Raw genomic sequence first — 20,986 nt, 5'->3', positions numbered from 1 at the left:
AGTTGTTTATCGCTTTGACATCTGCTGGAAGGGCGTTCCACAGGGCAGGCGCCACTACCGAGAAGGCCCTCTGCCTGGTTCCCTGTAGCTTTGCTTCTCGCAATGAGGGAACCGCCAGAAGGCCCTCGGCTTTCAGCAGTGTTGTGGGTTCTGGAGTTATGCAACAACAATTTAATGTCCAAAATTTAGTGGTACAAAAGTTAAGAGGCCATAGGGGCTTTATTTTTATTATTTTGGAGAATTATGACCAAGCAACCCACAAAGCTGTTAAGATTACCTGAGGCAAAGATGGGGGGACCTCAGCCTAGAGTTCCCATCATCCCCAATTGTTGATTATGAGTGGGGCTAATGGGAACGATAATCCAGTATGTTTTAAAAGGCCACAGGTTCTCCATCCCTGGCCTAGGAGATATGCAGTAAGAGAAGTGAAGTTTCCGGTGAAGTTATGCAATAATTAGTAAACATTAAGAATGAATGCAGTAACAGGGAATCTTGTGTGAATGGTGCAAGATTCTTCTGCCAGCCCCATAAGATCAGCCCACAGTTAAGTAGATGCCCTTAACCCTCTGCAGAGGCTTTTGTGCATATAGGGAGCTTATGGGGAAGTGGAAATGCTGGTTGTGTGACCTGCCTGCTGCTTGTGAAATGTTGTATACAGTCCCATGAAAGACTATAAAAATACATGGGACACGTTCTGCAAATATGTCTTTATTGTAAAAAAATAAAATAAAAAACGTTTATACAAAGTTTTTGAAAACAAAATGGTTATTTCCTTCTGATGTTTGCCGCAGAGCATCTGCAATAAGGGCAATGTTACTTTATAACAAGTAATGCTTATTCATTCACATAATTATACATAACATCATTTACTGTATAAAATATTATAGCCCTTTAATGTAAGGTAGTCTTTTTCCTCTCAACCCCACCCCTGCCCCCTGTGTAAGATAAAAAATCAGAAAACGTTCAGGGGTTTTTTCCACCCCCACTGATCTTTAATACATTCCATAGCATGTTTAGAATTCTGTACCCTATGTAATATATTAAACATTACACTCCCTTAGTTGAAGTCCAGAAGTGTGTGTATGAAAGTTCCATACGGCTGTTCATTTTCACAAAGTGCCCCACAGATTGCTGCCCCTGCCCAACTGCATTTTTAACCTGAGGAAAGTATAACATGTTTTGAGCTTTTAAACCTTGCAAGAAAGAAACTCAGCTCTGAGAATACAGATCTACATATGGTTCACATATACAGACCCTTCTTGATCACAGTGCTTATGTGCAAAATTTGTTGCAAGGCAGTAAAGAGAAAATCACCACTTGCTTAGGTTTTTTTTTTTAAACAAGTAATTTGAAAAGTCAGTCAACTCAGAATACTGTTGATGACATCCATGTATTATTATAAACATTTGAAGTTATTCATCGAGTTTATTCTAGAGGAAGACTTCAAAGAGCAACCAGGACAAAACCATAATTTAATTCTTATTTGTGTGCCTTAAGTGTGTTGGAAGGTTTATGATGTATAGCTAAACAAATTTACAGAGCTAAGCCAAAAGATAGCTTAAAAGCCAGTTCAACAGCAACCTCTGTAACTGAGTCATGAAAACAGACATAAAACTCCCGAGGCTTGGGATCTATGAAGAGTCTCCTGTAAAAAAAAAACAACACAAAAAAAACTTTGTGTCAGAACAAGATCTTTAGGCTATTCTAAAAACAGTCCGTACTTTTGTAAGGGTTTAGTAAAGAACTAAAAATGGAATAACTATACAGCAGTACGTGCTGAGCTTTCAAAATGTTCTTTGCTAGGTATATTTATGCACACTTGAATTGATCCTCTGCTACGTTTTCATCCTTTGTGGTACAAAAGTTAAAAATAGATAGCTGCATTAGGGAAGTGACTAAGACCACCCATGTAAAAGATGCTGAATTACAAACTTTGGAAAACAGAAGTTTTGAGGATTTGGGCAGTCCATAAAACAGAAAAAGGGTATTATTGCTCACTCACCCCACAACCCAGTACATTATAGTTGGTGGAGGTTTCTTTTGGTCCGTCCAGTTGTCAGGAGAACATTCAAACAACACCCCATGTTCTTTCACTTGATGTAGGCCAGAATTTGCTTTTTTGCGGTCTGAACTTCTATTACCTGCAGTCTTTTTAGTCTGTAATGAAAAACAAGAAAGTACCGTATTTTTCGCTCCATTGGACGCACCCGACCATAGGGCGCATCTAGTTTTTAGAGGAGGAAAACAAGGAAAAAATATTCTGAATCAAATGTTGTATAAACTACTGTATTTAATAAACAACCGGTATATCAGAATCACATTACAGCCATGTAAAGTGAACAGCAGTCAACAATGGCATTAAGAACCATCATCACTGTCATTAACAAATGAAGAGAGACTTTAAGGTTTGAGTACTCTTCTAGTCTTCTGTGAACCCCAAGAACTCATCACTGCTAAAGTCAGAATTTATGAAGCTCAGTTGCTCACAGTCACTGACATCACTTTCTTCGCTATCTTCATGTAAAATATCATCTTCGTATCCATCCAAGGCATTGCTAATGCCACATTTTTTCCTCTCAATCCTCTTCCTCACCTCTCTCAGCAAACAGCCTGCCAACTGCTCTCAAACATTCCCTTTACTTGAATTACAGTCAAGAAACAGCCAAGCAGAGCTTGGGAGGCTTTCCTTTTCCCCACTTTTTTCTCCCCCCCCCCAAGCAGAACAGTCCCCTTTTCCAGCCTCCTCCTCTCCATCCCTTTCACCCAAAATCCTCAGGTGAAGTCTACAATTTCTCCCCTTCACTGCTCCCTCTCCTTTGCCCTCTACCATGACTCTCCACTCACGGCAACCTATGGTACCTCATCTCCCTTCACCCAGCTTTTGGTCCCCCTCCTCTCCGTCCTCGCCCTCCCCTCTCTCAGTGAACAGCCTGCCAGCTGCTCCAAACCTTGAGGGGAAGGGCAGGCTGTTGGCAGAGCAGCACCCCCCACCCCCCATTCAGCAGCCCAGGAGTGTGGGGCATGGGCGCACAGCCCGCCCCTTGCTCCAAAGCTTCCCGGGGCTGCAGGGGGAAGCCGAGGCTGCCGGCAGGGGAGCGCGGCTCCACCACCACTACCAAAGACCAGTCCAAGAGTGTGCCGCACTCCGGCAATTTGGCTCAAGGCACCACACATTCGCTCCATAGGACGCACAGACATTTACCCTTACTTTTTAAGAGTAAAAAAGTGCGTCCAATGGTGCAAAAAATACGGTAAATGGGCAATGAAATTTGAATTAGCATTATGAGCAAGGAATAGGAACCTTGCTTTCACTGTGATAAAACATAGATCAAATATTTTCTGAAATGTTATGACTAAGGACGTTTTTACACCTTTTGATAAATAGCTGCCCACACTGGTTGAAGTCACACATCAAATTCAACCATAGTTTGTTTTTAACTAAGGGTTAATTTCACCATACAGTGTACTTGGTGCACACTCCTGAAAAGTGCTAATTTTGCAGTGTCAGGAAACAAACCAGAGTCTGGCTTTTTGTGCTGTCTGAACGTGGGCTCATTGTTCATTTCTCTCCAAACAAACTATAAGCAGTAAGACAAGAACAAACCTTGGTTACTGTTCATGGATTGAAGAGAGCAACCACACTCAGCACTATTTTTCTATAAAAAGAGGTGCCAGAACCCACCATTACCACTTCCCTGTTCTCTTATAATGGCAATGGCACCTACTTGAGAAGTGCCGGAACTGAGTTCTGGCAAGTTTTGGCTGAAAAAAAGCCCAACCATGCTGGATTCAGACATTACAAAAATCCAGATTCTGGCTTGTTTCCTGGCAGTGCAGAACATTTCAGCAACATGCATCAGCACAATGTGTCTTCACATTAAACCATAATTTGTTTTAAACTGGTTTAATGTGATGTATGAACCAAGAAATAGCTACAGCTAGAATTGAAAAGAAATTTTCAGACTCGGGAGATAGAACATTACTCTGATTTCTCTTCGAAGTTGAATGTTTGCTTCCAAAGCAACTTTGCTGCAGACATAAAGAATAAAACTAGGCATGGTGCCACAGCTGAGGAAATATATATACTGAAGAAAATGATCATTAAATATACTTCTCAGCTGGATTTTCTTACTAAAGTTAGCATTTGAAAGAATTCACTTTCAATGTGATTTATTTTATCCACTTTGTTCGGCCCTCAGCTTATATCAAAAAAGGTTTTATCTGTGTTACATTAAAACATTATGTAAGCACATGTCTATTTTTGACATAATCACATGCATCAAATTTGAGATTAAAAATACATATAGTAAAACAGGTCTAATTTTCATACATAGTACTGACCATTGTGCTAAAGCAGTCCTGATTAAAGAAAGTTGACAATGCAGCAGCCTGGTTCAGATGTAACATCAGACCACAATAACCAAATCCTCTCTTGATTTCATGAATGGTAGAATCAATATTTCCAGGGAGCTTAAATTCTGTGTCTCAACCTAACACAAATACCATAGTTTTTTGATAAAAGGACATGCCATAGCATGCTCCAGACTTAGTGCTCCCCTCTCTTCTTTCCATCCTCTCCTTGTACTTATGAACTGTAGAAAGGTGTGTGTAAGCCCAATACTTGCTACAGCTCATTATTGTAACAAGAAACCATGGTTTGTTGTCATATCTGAATGAGACAGAGTGAATTACTTGGAAGTACAGACTTTATAAACTCCACAAAGTCTGGCTCTACCATTATTTAAATTGAGATCATATTTCATTAATAAACAGTTAATTTTGTCATAGTAATGCAGTTAAGAAGTTAAATTTATTTTAAAAAGTGAATTTATCCCCATTTTAAGAGAAAAGAGTTATGCTGCAATCCTATACTCACTTATCTGGGAGAAAGTCCCATTGAATTCAGTAGGGCTTACTTGTGAGTAGCTAGGTATTCCCTTGTTAGGAACAAAAGAGTTTCCCCATAATTAACAATAATGATGCATACTTCACTTGTCATAGTTTGTTGAAAAATGGAACGGATGGAAAGGCAACAGCGATGGAAATTCTTGATGAGCTGGGGATGGATAGTTCCACTCAGCTGTGTGACTTCAGCATGCGTTGGAGTGATAAAAATTCCATGCATTGTTTCTAGAGAAATATAGTGGAAGAGAGTGTTTTCAGGACCAGATGTCAACCTTCAAAAGGAAAAGAAAATAGTTAATCAACCATCACCTTTTTACAATTAAGAACACAAATCCTACTGTGCGAAGCAAACCCATCAGCTGCAACATAGTAAGAAATTTTCCTAGGGCGTGGCTTGTTTCTATATTAATTGTGAACATAGATAGTGCTTTATTGAAATAGTCATGTATGTTCTGTCCTAAGAAGTTGGTGACTTCTCTTAAGATTCCAAGCTATTCTGTTTAGCTGAAATTAAGTTAGATTTTTTTTGGTAGGATTTGGCATTTGAACCAACTTGTAGCTGGGTCACAATTTTATTCCTTACAGTTTCAAGGAATTTGGTCAAATTAAGCAGGGAAACTCCAATTTTGCTGATAGTCTACCGGCTGACAGTAGAAACAACCAACTTTTTGGTTGGATTGTCCGTGGAGGAAGAGTGGCTTAAGACAGCAGATGAAATCAGCTGTTTATTCTACCTGTCATTATTAATGTTGGGCCGACCTTTGTGTCCAGACCCTCAAAGTCCCTCTTACTTCTCAGCAAGGCCACTCCTAAGTATAGTCCATTATGGCCCATGCCCAAGCATGAGATGACAGCAAGATCCACTCTTCACAATCTCCCACACCAAGCATAAAAAGTTGCCCCAGCAAAAGTACAGGGAACTGGGCCTAGCTCAAAAGGATTAGTCAAACAGTTAAGTTATTTAAAGCAAGAGTTTATAAGAAATGTGCAACAACAGCAAGAAACCTGTACCAGTAACAATTAACAAACATTTTGTGTGGCCCTTTTTTTAGTCAGATTCAATCCTAAACAAATGTAATGAAATACTGCAATGGTTTGCACACAAAAAAATATGCACACTGGTGAAAAGCTTGTGTTTTCATACCAGATTCCCAAGGAAAGCCTAGAAAAAGAGCTCTTCCTGCTGCCCCACATAGCTTAAGTGGGGAAGGTGAAGAAATCATGGGGAAGTTTCCTGTGTGGAGGTGCATGGTTAGTGGCAATTCATTCTAAGGAAAAGTGTGTACACTCACATAGCACACTGGCTAGCCAACAGCTGTACACCTTAATGTAGTTATAAAGATGGGCTACCAGCCACACAAGGACATTCACAGCTTCAGAAACTGACCACTTTCCAATAGGCAGTCTAATAACGGGCACACCAGCCTTATTTTTTTATTTGCATACATCCATACACAAAATATTAACGTAGTCAGAAGCTAAAGAACAAAAGTTAGTAACACCTTACTTCATAACATGATACAGTTCAGCTTCCTTATCTGTAAGGTTCTTTTTGAGGGTTCCTAAATTAAAAGGATTTGGGAGAATATTTTTCTTTTTGGCGATCTGAAAAACAAGCAGAATTAAAAGCTCACAGTAGGTGTGTGATTCAGATTTTAACATAACAAGTACCAAGGCTGTTATTAAAAATATTAAGCTAGTCCCTCAATTCACATGCTTTCTGATCCTATGCTGAGCTATCAAGTGACATGCTACGTTATTTTTGAAAGATTTACGGTTATTTTCAAAAATGTAATTGTTTTTCAAAACCAACTTGAACAAATCTTCTGTTACAAATTGTTCTGTGCTCTTTATTGGAGAGGTGGAAGGTTGTAGCCAACGAAGTCATACTTTGAGTAAACCCCCCCAAATAATGGACAATACTAATGTGTGTTCACAGATTTCAAAGCGTCTAAGTATAATTTAGTTGCATACAACCCATAGCTTTCAGCACAAATATGTATTATGCAGTTTTAATAAATTATGCGGATCAGACTAACCTGATTTGATGCCTATCAGAATTAAAATTTCATGCTTGATTCTTCTTGTTTAGTTTGTAATTTAGAAGTACTGTACTACCAAATGTGCATTATTTTACACATACTTTTGGTTAAGTAGTGTGAAAAAACCTTTGTAGGATAGGTGCTGGGGGGAAGCCATGTGAAAGAAAAAGGAACTCAGCTGGGTATTTATTGAATACTGGCAAGAGAGAGGAACACTTTGATAACTTCATCTCGCAATGACGGCATGCAAAACATCCTTGAAACAGGGTTATACAACTATGACAAAAACCTTCCCGTTAGAATACATGGCACACCCATATACACAACTCATTTTTGGCAACTCTCACTTCTCCAAGCTGTGCTTATGGATGGAAAATAATTTAGGAGTTAACCCAAAGGAAGTAAGACTGAGAAGCTACATCATGGACATGAACCACATCCTCCCCTTACACTCAGGAAGTACTCCTTCAGCTTGCTTTCGCTGTTTGTGCCAACACATTACTATGTGGGAAACATAATTTTAAGAAATTATTTAGGGAAAGAAAGAGCATTACCGTAAACAGACTATTACTTCCATCAAGTCGTCCAGGACCTTTCAGTTGCACAGGATTTGTATTAAGGTTCCCACTTCCTGCTTCAGGGCTGTTGCTATCATTGTCAGGCATCCCACTATTTCTTAAGGGACTAGGCTTACGTGTCCTTAAGGAAGAATCACTACATGGCACTTTTTTACTTGCGGGAGTGCCTGCTGTGTACTGCAGTTTGTTGAGAAAAGACAAGCTGGTCAAGCTTTCCAGTTTGTCCCGCGATGCAGGGAGGAACCAATCTACACAGGATAGCAGCGGAGTGGAGGGTGATTCCAAACTCTCATCTATGCTGAGATCTATTCCATCCAACTGAAGGATAGTTGCTTTGACCTGATCCACATATATGCAATCTGGCCCCGGATTTCCAATGGCCTTGGAAGCACAACCTCCTGCTTCCAACAAGACACTCAACATAAAGTGCCTCTGAAAGAAAAAGGGAAGAATATGTTTGTTAGTGGGATGCCATTTTTCAAAGGCCTGTGACATTCAAAAGAATACAGAAAAGCCAGAACAAGCAAGAGTCAAAATCTCAGAACTCAAATCAGAGAGCAAAGCAACTATCAGAAATAAAAAAATAACCCGATTTACAATGACAGGGATAGTGGCAACCAAACTTTTCTAGTGGTATAGTACTGCAACTGAGTGGGTATTGTATCATGTCAATACCCCGTTCAGTGGAGTATGTGTGCATGTGCTGTGGGTTACTTGAAGCAGGACCTCCTTTGTTGACCTGACACAAAATATATTTCAAATAACTTGAGCAGAAAGGAAATGCTCATAAATGACATATATGGAACTTTAGCACGTGCTCATTAGAGCATGTATTTTAACAGAAAAACAGTTGCAAATGTACCACCCCCCCCCCACAAAACTTACCAGACCAACTATGAGTAAAAAGTATCTTGCTCTGGGTTCTTCATACCCTTCAGAAGATGCTTCACATGCCTGAAGATGATGTTGTGGAAACACTTCTCGCCATATTACCAACTGACCAATGCGCTGTTCTGCTGCCAAGGGCAAGAGGCAATAATGCCTGCTATACAATGCAATATCAATTAAATCCTCCTTTGGCAAGTGATTACTAATTAAATATCCCTGAATTAAAAACAAAGAGACAGCACAGATTCAAGATATCATATATAACCAGTTTCTTTATTCAAAGAGTTTTCTGCCTGCAAGGGTTTGGTTTTATTTGCGAAAGAAATCATAGCAACCAGGGAATGTTGCCACATTGCCTGTAACCAAGCAATGAATCCGCTGGATTCCCAAGAAACCCAGCTTTCAATATATTTAAAGACAAAACCTCTAACCCCAAAGGCTGCAAAGGTGAACTTTGAAAAGATGAAGCCATTGATTCATAAAAACTCTGAGACTTGGAGGTCTAGTATAAAGTTTTGCCTTTTCATACCGAATTATTCCCACTTCCGTGGACTTAGGCTGCATTGCATACCATACATTCAAAGCACATGATTTCCCCCAAAGAATCCCAGGGACTGTATACTGGTAAGGGTTCAATGTCTTACCTTGTAGAAGAGACATGAGCCCAAAATTGTATACTGTCGTCTCATGTCATAGTAATCTTCCGACTGTAAAACAAAACAATTAAGGCACCATTTCAGATTTCAGCTAATCCAAGGTAAGCAATTTGAGCATTATACAACACAGTACTTTAATTCCTCATGATACTTTCTTTAAATGGCCAGCAGATGTCTTCCAGTAGTGATACATAGACACTGAAGACGTTTGAAACTTCTTTCTAGAAGTTCTAATTTGTCACAAAACTACCAGTTATTTTGTCAAGCTGATTATAACCAATATGATCAATCAATTTATATTCATTTTCAAAAGCTAACTTTGTCAGAACAGAGTTCTTTTGCTTTCTAATTTGCAGCTCTTGCCACCAGAGGGACTTCTTCCAGCACAAACAGCAAAACAGCATAGCCTTTCATATGTATACGTAGTATTGCTTGAAAACTTGTGAAATCATGTTTAGAATAAAAGCCACAAGGGGAGAAAGTGAGTGAAAGAGCTAGAATAGTTGTTTTCTTTATGCCTCAGATGTACATATTTACAGTTTACTAGTTCTTAAAGAAATGGGAGTGCCTGACCACCTCATCTGTCTCCTGCGAAATCTCTATGTGGGACAAGAAGCTACAGTTAGAACTGGATATGGAACAACTGATTGGTTCCAAATTGGGAAAGGAGTACGGCAAGGCTGTATATTGTCTCCCTGCTTATTTAACTTATATGCAGAATTCATCATGCGAAAGGCTGGGCTGGATGAATCCCAAGCCAGAATTAAGATTGCCGGAAGAAATATCAACAACCTCAGATATGCAGATGACACAACCTTGATGGCAGAAAGTGAAGAGGAATTAAAGAACCTTTTAATGAGGGTGAAAGAGGAGAGCGCAAAATATGGTCTGAAGCTCAACATCAAAAAAACGAAGATCATGGCCACTGGGCCCATCACCTCCTGGCAAACAGATGGGGAAGAAATGGAGGCAGTGAGAGATTTTACTTTCTTGGGCTCCATGATCAGTGCAGATGGTGACAGCAGTCACGAAATTAAAAGACGCCTGCTCCTTGGGAGAAAGGCGATGGCAAACCTAGACAACATCTTAAAAAGCAGAGACATCACCTTGCCAACAAAGGTCCGTATAGTAAAAGCCATGGTTTTCCCAGTAGTGATGTATGGAAGTGAGAGCTGGACCATAAAGAAGGCTGATCGCCGAAGAATTGATGCTTTTGAATTATGGTGCTGGAGAAGACTCTTGAGAGTCCCATGGACTGCAAGAAGATCAAACCTCTCCATTCTGAAGGAAATCAGCCCTGAGTGCTCACTGGAAGGACAGATCGTGAAACTGAGGCTCCAATACTTTGGCCACCTCATGAGAAGAGAGGACTCCCTGGAAAAGACCCTGATGTTGGGAAAGATGGAGGGCACAAGGAGAAGGGGACGACAGAGAATGAGATGGTTGGATGGTGTTCTTGAAGCTACTAGCTTGAGTTTGATCAAACTGCGGGAGGCAGTGGAGGACAGAAGTGCCTGGCGTGCTCTGGTCCATGGGGTCACGAAGAGTCGGACACGACTAAACGACTAAACAACAACAACAACAACAAATCAGAACTGCTTTAATTAAAATGAGTATTAATCGCATATTACATTTACTTCAGAATAACTCGATCACTTTTTGGCACATTCAAGTTCCCTGAAGCAAGTTTTAAAGTTTCCTGGAGAAACTGCAATACTTTATTATTAGACAGAAATAATAAAATATGTCTAGAGCTCAAAAGAACGTATCACAATTACAGCATGTACACACAGCTTCTGACAGTATATGTAGTACAGGCAAATACTGTTTACTAGTAATGTATTCTGCAGCAACCATTGTACAACAGATACAGTAGTGCCCCGCAAGACGAATGCCTCGCAAGACAAAAAACTCGCTAGACGAAAGGTTTTTTCGTCCGCGATTTGCCTCGCAAGACGAATTCCCCTATGGGCTTGCTTCGCAAGACGAAAGCCCATAGGGAAATCTCCGGGGACCTCTTTTAAATGCTAGCGGTGGGGAGCAAAGCCTTTTCCCCCCCTCCGGCCTTCAGAAGAGGTCCAGGAAGGCTGGCGGGGGCCAAAAGGCTTTGCTCCCCAGCGCCAGCATTTTAAAAGCAGTCCGGGATAGCAGGGAAGCGCTTCCTGCTATCCCGGACGGCTTTTGAAGGCAGGAGAGATCCGCGAAGCCTGGGCGCGCTGCGCGCAGGCTTCGGCATGCCGGCAACTCTCCGCCAGCAGCGGCAGAGCTGTCGCTGCTGGCAGAGAGATCCGCGAAGCCTGGGCGCGCTGCGTGCAGGCTTCGGCATGCCGGCAACTCTCCGCCAGCAGCGGCAGAGCTGCCGCTGCTGGCAGAGAGATCCGCGAAGCCTGGGCGCGCTGTGCGCAGGCTTCGGCATGCCGGCAACTCTCCGCCAGCAGCGGCAGAGCTGCCGCTGCTGGCAGAGAGATCCGCGAAGCCTGGGCGCGCTGCGCGCAGGCTTCGGCATGCCGGCAACTCTCCGCCAGCAGCGGCAGAGCGATCCGCGAAGCCTGGGCGCGCTGCGCGCAGGCTTTGGCATGCCGGCAACTCTCCGCCAGCAGCGGCAGCGCTGCCGCTGCTGGCGGAAAGGTCCGGGATGCCTGGGCCGGACAGCTTTTGAAGGCAGGCGGGGGGAGCAAAGACTTTCGCCCCCGCCAGCCTTCAGAAGAGGTCCAGGACCTGTTCCGAAGTGGGGAGGGGGGGCGGGACACCTGGCCCCGCCGCCCCACTTCGGAAAGCTGTTCCGAAGTGGGGAGGTGGGGCGGGGACACCTGGCCCCGCCGCCCCACTTCGGAAAGCTGTTCCGAAGTGGGGAGGTGGGGCGGGAACACCTGGCCCCGCCGCCCCACTTCGGAAAGCTCTTCCGAAGTGGGGAGGGGGGTCGGGAACACCTGGCCCCGCCGCCCCACTTCGGAAAGCTCTTCCGAAGTGGGGAGGGGGGTCGGGGACACCTGGCCCCGCCGCCCCACTTCGGAAAGCTCTTCCGAAGTGGGGAGGGGGGTCGGGAACACCAGGCCCCGCCGCCCCACTTCGGAAAGCTCTTCCGAAGTGGGGAGGGGGGTCGGGAACACCAGGCCCCGCCGCCCCACTTCGGAAAGCTCTTCCGAAGTGGGGAGGGGGGTCGGGGACACCAGGCCCCGCCGCCCCACTTCGGAAAGCTCTTCCGAAGTGGGGAGGGGGGTCGGGAACACCTGGCCCCGCCGCCCCACTTCGGAAAGCTCTTCCGAAGTGGGGAGGGGGGTCGGGGACACCTGGCCCCGCCGCCCCACTTCGGAAAGCTCTTCCGAAGTGGGGAGGGGGGTCGGGGACACCTGGCCCCGCCGCCCCACTTCGGAAAGCTCTTCCGAAGTGGGGAGGGGGGTCGGGGACACCTGGCCCCGCCGCCCCACTACGGAAAGCTCTTCCGAAGTGGGGAGGGGGGTCGGGGACACCTGGCCCCGCCGCCCCACTTCGGAAAGCTCTTCCGAAGTGGGGAGGGGGGTCGGGGACACCTGGCCCCGCCGCCCCACTTCGGAAAGCTCTTCCGAAGTGGGGCGGGGGGGCGGGGACACCTGGCCCCGCCGCCCCACTTCGGAAAGCTCTTCCGAAGTGGGGAGGGGGGTCGGGAACACCTGGCCCCACCGCCCCACTTCGGAAAGCTCTTCCGAAGTGGGGAGGGGGGTCGGGAACACCTGGCCCCACCGCCCCACTTCGGAAAGCTCTTCCGAAGTGGGGAGGGGGGTCGGGAACACCTGGCCCCGCCGCCCCACTTCGGAAAGCTGTTCCGAAGTGGGGCGGGGGGCGGGAACACCTTCTGAAGGCGGGCAGGGGGCGAAAGTCTTTGTCCCCTCCGCCTGCCTTCCCAGGGGCTTTTAAATCGCCCCGGACAGCGGAGAAGTCCTCCGCTGTCCGGAGCGATTTTAAAATGCCGCCCGCCAGCATTTTAAGATCGCCCCGCACAGCGGAGAAGTCCTCCGCTGTCCCAGGGTTTTTTAAAATGCTGGGGGTGGGAAGAAAAGCCCTTGTCCCCCCCCCCAGCCTTCAGAAGAGGTCCGGGGACAGACTGTCCCCGGACCTGGTCTGAAGGTGGTTTCCCTAGGAACGCATTAATTGATTTTCAATGCATTCCTATGGGAAACCGTGCATCGCAAGACGAAAAAACCGCAAGACGAAGAGAATTGCGGAACGAATTAATTTTGTCTTGCGAGGCACCACTGTAGTTGTAATAATCCTCAGTTTTTAAAATTATATTTTCTTTTTTTCCTGTTTATAATGGCTTACAGATAAGTAAACATAGATAGTTATATTTCACTGCATCCTACTACAGAGCCTTGCCCCACCTTCCCTCAGTGGATCCAATATTGGCTAGTTGTCACCAAATCACCTTGGTGTCCAAAGGGAGAGACAAGCAAGCACTGGCTCTGGCTGCCCTTGCATTTCACGCTCTCTCAAAGGCAATGACAGTAAGGAAAAGCAGAAGCCATTGCTTCCCTGCTTTTCTCTCTACCTTGAAGTCAGGTTGGGGCCCAGAGGAAAGGGAACAAATGGGAGGTGGCTGATCCTCCCCTTCTGAGTCAGAAGAAGAAAGCCGCAAGAAGGAACAGCTAGGCCAGGGGTCAGCAAACGTTTTCAGCAGGGGTCCAGTCCACCGTCCCTCAGACCTTGTGGGGGATCGGACTATATTGTGTGGGGGGGAATGAACGAATACCTATGCCCCACAAATAACCCAGAGATGCATTTTAAATAAAAGGACACATTCTACACATGTAAAAACAAGCTGATTCCTGGACTGTCCGCGGGCTGGATTGAGAAGGCAACTGGGCTGGATCCGGCCCCTGAGCCTTAGTTTGCCTACCCATTAGCTAGGCCATGGGGCTGCAGATCTTAGGCAGTGTCTTCCTGCTGTGACAGGGGTTTCAGTGGGCTTCCAGCAGTGCCCCCGACTGTGGCCCTGAAAGAGCTAATGAGTGTGTGTGTAAAAAAAAAAAGGTTCCTTACTAGTTCTGCAAAGTCTGCCGCCTCCAACTCACTCAGAGCTGTATCAATTTCTACCTGAAAAACATTAGCAAATGAAAATATTAAATTTATTCCAAATAATGACGAAGCCTCCTTGGCATCTCTCAGTACTGAGACAATAGTACACAGTACACAGAGTCACCAACAGATGCATATGGCATTTCAGAACCAGAGCAAAATCAGGTTCCAAACTCTTGTAAATTGCTATAATCAGGGTCAAAAGAAAAGCACCCAGTGGTTGCATACTTCCCCCTTCAGAAATGAAAGAAAAATATTCTCTCTCAGTCTCCTAAACCCACTGTTTAATATAATAGACATGCCAATCTCACTATTTTCATGGATTAAAACAAGGCATGAAGTTCCCTTGAAATCTGGCAAAGCTTTAGTATCCAGCTGAGTTATTAGAAAAAATGTTTTTCACTCAGGATTTAGTTTTTGTCTCTATGGAAATTTTCCAAAACATTCTCACACATTACCATTGTTTCACCCAAGAAGTGTTAAACTTGCACACTTCAGGATCTAGTGCGTTACAGTAAGTTTCATTAAGAAAACCTTTTATTTATAGATCTTCATAATCATTCCATAAGGTACCAGCCAAAAATATGTTCCACAGTGAAAAAAGCGTAATTTGTAAGAAAGCACTTCCTGCAGAGTATGCGAACAAGATATCTTAGAGAGAAAAATTAGGTTTAAACCAGTGCTGCCAGAATTGCCAGCTACACAGTTGGTGTTCAAATAGTTAGTTTCTCTGTTCTTCCTAATCTCCAACTGAAAACACTTCCTATCCCATGAGAGCAATCAATTTTTCTCTGTGGGTTTTTTCCCCCCGTTTTGAAACTGCTGTTAGCCTTCCATAAGTAACTTTTATGGCAAAATTACTCTTTTAATTGAATCTATCAAAAATATAAAACTTCGCACTACAATTTTATCACTCCAAAAACTAGAGAAGGGGTATGCTTTTAACAGACAATATTATGGAAACTGAGTTGCGCATAGTGACCTTTTAAATAATTATTAGTGCATTCACTTCACAGGGCTAAGTATTCAGAAATACAAGCCCAAATATCTTTTGAGCTACACATTTCTTTAGAGCTGCCCTTTAAATCTCGGATTTACTACTGAAATTCATACATACACTACGCTAGGTTGTGAGAATGAAGTGTGCCTGATGTAAAAGTTTTGCTGAAGTGGGCAAAAGTCTGCCCTGCCATTCCCTCTTATGCAGGTTTGTGCCCCCCTGCTTGGCATTGAGAGAAGCAAGGCTTCATGAACTTCCTTCTCTTGGTTGCTGGGGGTGGGGCACACCATGAGAGGGACAAAGTATTTCTCCCCTTTGTGTCCTATGCAGGGTTCCTTCTCTCAGTGGCAGCAGCAGCAGGAGCCTTTGTCCCTCCCCTGATGCTGCAAAAAGGAAGCCTTACGTTCATGTTCCGGATTCTTACCTTCCTCTTCCTGGGGTGGGTGAGGGGGCAGGCCTGTCTATGGCCACCTACCTCTTCTAATAAGCAAAACTGTCAGGCACACGACATCAGGGCCTGACTTTTCCTTTACGTTCCTGCTGGTGCAGCAGGAATGTAAAAGAGGAGGACTTAAGCTGATGAGTTGTGCAAGAGAAATGTGTACATGCTCAGTGAGTGATCCCTTACATTCTGGCTGGGTTGTGCTTATTAGAGAAGGTGGGTGGACAATGACCCATATCTTATAATAAGCAGAACCTGGCTGGACCATAAGGAATGAATGAGCTTGTGCTTCAGCTGTTGCGCCTCTCTCCTCTTATCTTCCATGTTGTGGGTTTGCTGTTCTGCCACTCCCCTAATCATCTGTCGAAGGCACATGCCCCCTCTTACACCCCACTCAATTTGAGCCTGAGAGTGAGAACACACCGTTTTAGGCAAGAGTTGTGCCTTATAATATGTGTAATATATGAAGATTTCTCTATGCACCTTGGGTTCTTCAACCCTGGGTTCTCAACTATTAATAATTCTCTAAAACCTGTGGTCAGGGTTACCTTAATTTCTTGTGGAAGGCACAACCACCGCACTCCTGGAAAGTTGTACAAAAGCAATGCACTGCAGTTATCATAGTGTTGAGAACTAGGACTGGTACATGAGCTGTGTCTGGCAGGGTGAAGGGCTTGCTGGAAGAACAGGTTGAAAAAGTGATCCAACCGAGAAACATTTCCTACGTGACAAAAAGCACTGAACAAACATAAAGCAAAATTTAGAACAAGAAATGTCCTTCCATAACCTGTGTGCACAGCAGAAATTGTTTTATGGCAGGATACCACAATTTGACTTAACTTTCTGGAAGGCAGAAGGAAGCACAAGACAGCAAACCATAATTTCCCCTTTCATGATATTTGAACTTCAATAGCGTTGTTTGCATTTCATGATAATTCACAGTTAAAACTCTAACTTAGATATATAATATACAGCAAGGAGAAAAGTGGATGGGATTGGGGCATTCATGGCAAACCATTAACTATGCTGTTTAGAGCATGAGATTCAAATAGTATAAAAAAGAAAGGAACTGGAGGAAATTTCAGTTATGCACATTTCAGCATTTCACACACATTATTTTAGCCTTCATGTAAAACACTTTAATTACAACTAAAATTAAATCTTTGAAGACAATGACACATAATGTTTAATAGGAAAAAATACCCCTTAAGGAAGTTTGACAATTAAGAAGTATATTAATAGTTCAAATATAAGAAATGAATAAAATGTTTTCTAAAATTTTACTGGGGAACATACTTTACAATGTTTTAGACATTGACTGTGATCCAAAGAACCATACAAGTTTGGCGCAACTATGATACCTGCCTAGGGTAGGAGGGAGTTAGGCTTGGAAGAGCTCCTGGTTGAAAATATAATCCTCAAGCCCAGAAGCAGGTGATTTTTACTAGCCAAAATATGAAAAATGTACATCCCTTTGGCCTCACCCCCTGCAGCACCTTTTCTATGGTTACAGTACCCAAAGAACTTTGGGGCTTGTGTTTCTCTAAGAGGATCTCCCTAGGCCACATAGTGAAACATTCAAATGAAGTTTGAGCTATGGAATGGGGACGTACTGTTCAAAGAAAGTACAAACAATGTCACAGGGCATATGCAAGAATTTAAACAAGCATGGAATGTCTTTTATTCCAGTTTATGATTATGATTATTATTATTAAGTGGCATCTGGAAAGTAATGTGAAATATGAGTAAGTTATGATGCTCAGAACACAAAATTCATTCTGTCACTGAGAAATTAAGTAGGATAACCTTTAGCAAATTATGTCAAAGAAACACATAAATTACACATAGCCTGAAACTACCCAGCTAGTTCTGTACACAATAAAGCTTTGAAATTGAGTTTCTCACTATGCTGCTTCAAGGCAAATCAATTTGGAACTGCAAGTTTGCAAATAAAGGGACAGGGATTTGTGATCCAAATGAAAATTCTCCTGAAATCAAGTTTCAAGCAACACAACATCATATCCAAATCCCAAATTTGCAAAAGGATTAGTAATTACAAAACAGAGTATACTTAGGAGTATTTTACCTGTCCAGAGAGCCATACATAAATTTCAAAGTCCGGACAACATCTGCAATCATGTTCCTTAGCTGAGAGAGAGGGACACTGTAAAACCAAAACAACTCCTCTAAGAATTGTGCTAACATAATACAATGAATACAGATACAGCTGAATGACAAAATGAGCACAATCCAGGAAAAGTTAATCAGTTGAAACTAAGTGTCACTGAAAGTAATTGAATGCTAGTTCTGAATTTAGGATTACCAGCTGTTACATAATGTCAGAAACTATCTACATTATCCAGCAACAATATAAGAGGAGCTAGTAGCTTATTTTAGACATTACCACCACCACCACCGTTTAAAAATGTCACTTAGAAAAAATATCTCACAAATTTACCTTTCAGCTGGAAGGCCAATTACAAGGAGATTATCCGATTCCTTCCAGTAAGCGACATGGATCAGTTTTCCACATAAAAACATTGATGAACTACAAAACATCAGCACACAAGGGAACAATTTATCATAAAAGCAGCTTATACAGAAATATATAGGCTAGAATACCTTGCCCCATAACTCTGATTAGCTGACCATAGTGGCTACATAGTAAAATGGTTAATTCTGTGATTTTGAGCTTATAATTAGGGGGAAGGTTGAATAGAGGGGGGTGAACTCTATCATCACCAATAACAATTCAAATTTCTTTTTCCTGATTGGTAATGTGGATGTTTTTGGCTACAAAGTTATATGATTTATTTTTTCAGTCAATGTTTTATTATTTTTTTATTTGCAAATTCCACAAGCAGCATAATTTACATGAGACAGTTAAACATTACTGATGTAAAACTAGTATAGCTATAAAATTTGTGCCCACCAGGCAAAGGAGAGAAAAAGGAAGGAAATAAAGGACTCTGACCTGATTATATGTGTTCCTGTCATGTTTTCCAGTATGTCACACAGCGTAAGAAATATTCCTCTTACACTTTTCATTTTTTGGGAAGCTTCTGATATGGGATATTGGTAAAGAATTTCTTGCTGCCAAAAAATGCCAGTTTGTGTATCAGTTAAGAAAGGATTATTGATGAATTAATTTTAGCAGGTTTTAGCAGTCCCCCCCCCCCCAAATCCCTACATGAAAAGCTGCAGGTAATGTTGCTTTTAAAATATCTTCGTGGAAAGCATATACTATCAATAGATAGTTCTATTTTGTTACAATTACAATTACTGTATCTATGAGTTGTAATGCTTAATTTTGTGGGTGATATTCAACGCTAGTCTGAAATAAACTGAAATATGATGTCACCTGTTTCAGGATACCATTGCATAATTATCAAAACCTTTTAAAACAAGACTCAAGATTCAGATTTCAGATTTAAAAGTCAATCTTAGGCATATTTATTTGGAAGTTAGTCCCACTGTGTCCCAGTAAGCTCATTTAGAATCGCAACCTTAATTATTATTCTTAACTAATTTAACTGTGTCCTGGAGGCTCTTTCCCTTTTTCTTTCTAGGCAGTACCAAAACCCCTGTTGGGAAATTTTTCTTTTCAAACTATTAAAAAGGACCTTCAATCTCACAACTGAGAGAACTGGCAAGTCTGTGCCACTTTCATTGAGTTTAATTATCTGTCTTTAAAATGCCCAACTAACAAGGATATTATTATGCATCAATCTGTCTCAACAAGGGGGGGGGAATGGGCTTTTTTTATCGCAATGCACAAAACAGAGAAAAAAAACCTTATTCCCTTTTAATGAACAAAAATACTTTTACAAGGTTCATCTATGAAATATCTATACTCTTTCCCAGGGAAAGAAAAGAAAATGCAAAACAAAGAACTTAGCAGCAGCTTCGCTTCTAAATATTAAGTGTTGGTAAGGTCTAACACGTATTGCTGCACCAAATTAGGCATCTTCAAAACAAACTGAAAGGAGTCTTGGGGGTTTAATGGGTACAAAAGCCAGAGATAATGGACTTAATAAAAGAAAAGAAATTGTAGTTGTAAACGCAGTGGTTTTTTTTCTAAACAGAGCAGCATTCTATTAACTAGTTTGACAGTAAATAAATTACATTTTAATTTTGGTTGTTTCTAATGTAATGTACTTTTCCTCCAATCAACAGAGCTTGGACATTATGAGAGCATTGAATGGAATTCTTGACATAGAACTGTGCAGCTGAAAGAGCCTCCAAGAACTGGACTCTAAAAAAGCACCCTTTGTTGAAGAGTGTCTTTTCTCAGGGAAAGGAGATAATAGTCTGCCGCTCTGTGGTAAACAAAAAACCGTAGGCTCTATGAAACTCATTCAAATTCATGGTATTAAATCGGGAGCTATCGTATGAAAACTTCAGAATTTGCATACCAGAAAGAGCTTATGAAGCCCGAGTCCTTGGTTTAGATGAGCACTAAAATTCTAATGGTGTGGGCAGCACTTGCTCTGTTAAGGCACACACATCATATAAAGATGAAGCAAGCTCAGGTACCCCAAGCTGAAACAATGGCATGTAATATTCATATTAATAGTGCAAGACAAGATTAAAACTAGCTGCAACAGTGATTTCCTTGCAGATTAATTTCCTTCAGCAGTTTTTCTGGGTACAAGGTATCAGTTGCCCCTGCTAAAACATTTTAAAACATTTTTTTCCAAAGCGCTAAAGACTAGAAAGTTGCTATTAAAAAAAAAACCGCAGCAGAAATTCACACATGGTTCTGAGTATATTTCATTATTGCTACTACTGTAGTTCAGAATTAGTAATGGGTTTCAAAATTCTTTATGTTAAGAATACATACCTCATCCTTAGATGTATCAGAATCCAGTTTGAGTGAGAGGTACATAATAATATGTGGTATACTTTGGATAGAAAACTGTGGGTCATTGTAATGGTCTCTCCACAACACTTTGAGCAGGTTATTCATGGAGGATTGTGTCTGCTTACATCTTTGTTGGGATGCATCTTTTGACTCAAAGAATGTTGTTTCAAATGTAAGCTTCACCTATTGTAAGAGTTAAAATATTTTAACAGCTTGTACCTGCTAGGTGAAGACTAGTTCTTTAAACTGCTTTTGAACTTAATCCCAAAGTGTGACAGTGAGCAGGTTTCACAATACAGTACAAGTGTTTGGCTTATTCAGAAGTTTTTAGCATTAGCCTGAAAAATAGTCAATTTCTGCTACAGTATAAGAATTAATTTCAATTGCAAAGCATCCAAGTTAAAGTTCTCCATAGGTTTGCTTTCAGTGATCCGGCTTCTCTTTTGGCTCAGCTTGTTCAGTACATGAGGAACAAGTGAAATATAATACAGCATTTTGGGAAACCTATGTGAGAAGCAATAAAATCTTTCTATTGAATACTATCCAAAAGCTTTAGAAA

The 20,986-nt window shown here is 42.2% G+C and overlaps 1 protein-coding gene across 3 annotated transcripts in view; it reads right to left on the bottom strand.

Annotated features, from left to right (window-relative positions):
• Window positions 1-692: 692 nt before the first annotated feature.
• INTU (inturned planar cell polarity protein) overlaps window positions 693-20,986 on the bottom strand; it is a 35,148-nt gene continuing 14,854 nt past the window's right edge. For 2 of the 3 annotated variants that reach the window (XM_082236916.1, XM_082236915.1), the window contains exons 4-16: window positions 20,407-20,610; window positions 18,538-18,656; window positions 18,022-18,111; window positions 17,650-17,727; window positions 16,112-16,301; window positions 14,086-14,139; window positions 9,058-9,120; window positions 8,411-8,629; window positions 7,502-7,957; window positions 6,413-6,510; window positions 4,988-5,177; window positions 2,003-2,157; window positions 693-1,645 (exon numbers count right to left, since the gene is read on the bottom strand). In XM_082236916.1, coding sequence (XP_082093042.1) covers window positions 1,534-1,645; window positions 2,003-2,157; window positions 4,988-5,177; window positions 6,413-6,510; window positions 7,502-7,957; window positions 8,411-8,629; window positions 9,058-9,120; window positions 14,086-14,139; window positions 16,112-16,301; window positions 17,650-17,727; window positions 18,022-18,111; window positions 18,538-18,656; window positions 20,407-20,610 — 2,028 coding nt within the window. In that variant the 3' untranslated portion in view covers window positions 693-1,533. Of the gene's footprint in view, window positions 1,646-2,002; window positions 2,158-4,987; window positions 5,178-6,412; window positions 6,511-7,501; window positions 7,958-8,410; window positions 8,630-9,057; window positions 9,121-14,085; window positions 14,140-16,111; window positions 16,302-17,649; window positions 17,728-18,021; window positions 18,112-18,537; window positions 18,657-20,406; window positions 20,611-20,986 lie in introns of those variants that run through there. The other variant, XR_014223146.1, reaches the window with a different exon arrangement.

This window comes from Podarcis vaucheri (genome assembly GCF_965113315.1).
Source record: "Podarcis vaucheri genome assembly, chromosome: 9".
NCBI classification, from domain to species: Eukaryota; Metazoa; Chordata; class Lepidosauria; order Squamata; family Lacertidae; genus Podarcis; species Podarcis vaucheri.
This window is presented reverse-complemented; position numbering and strand designations above follow the sequence as displayed.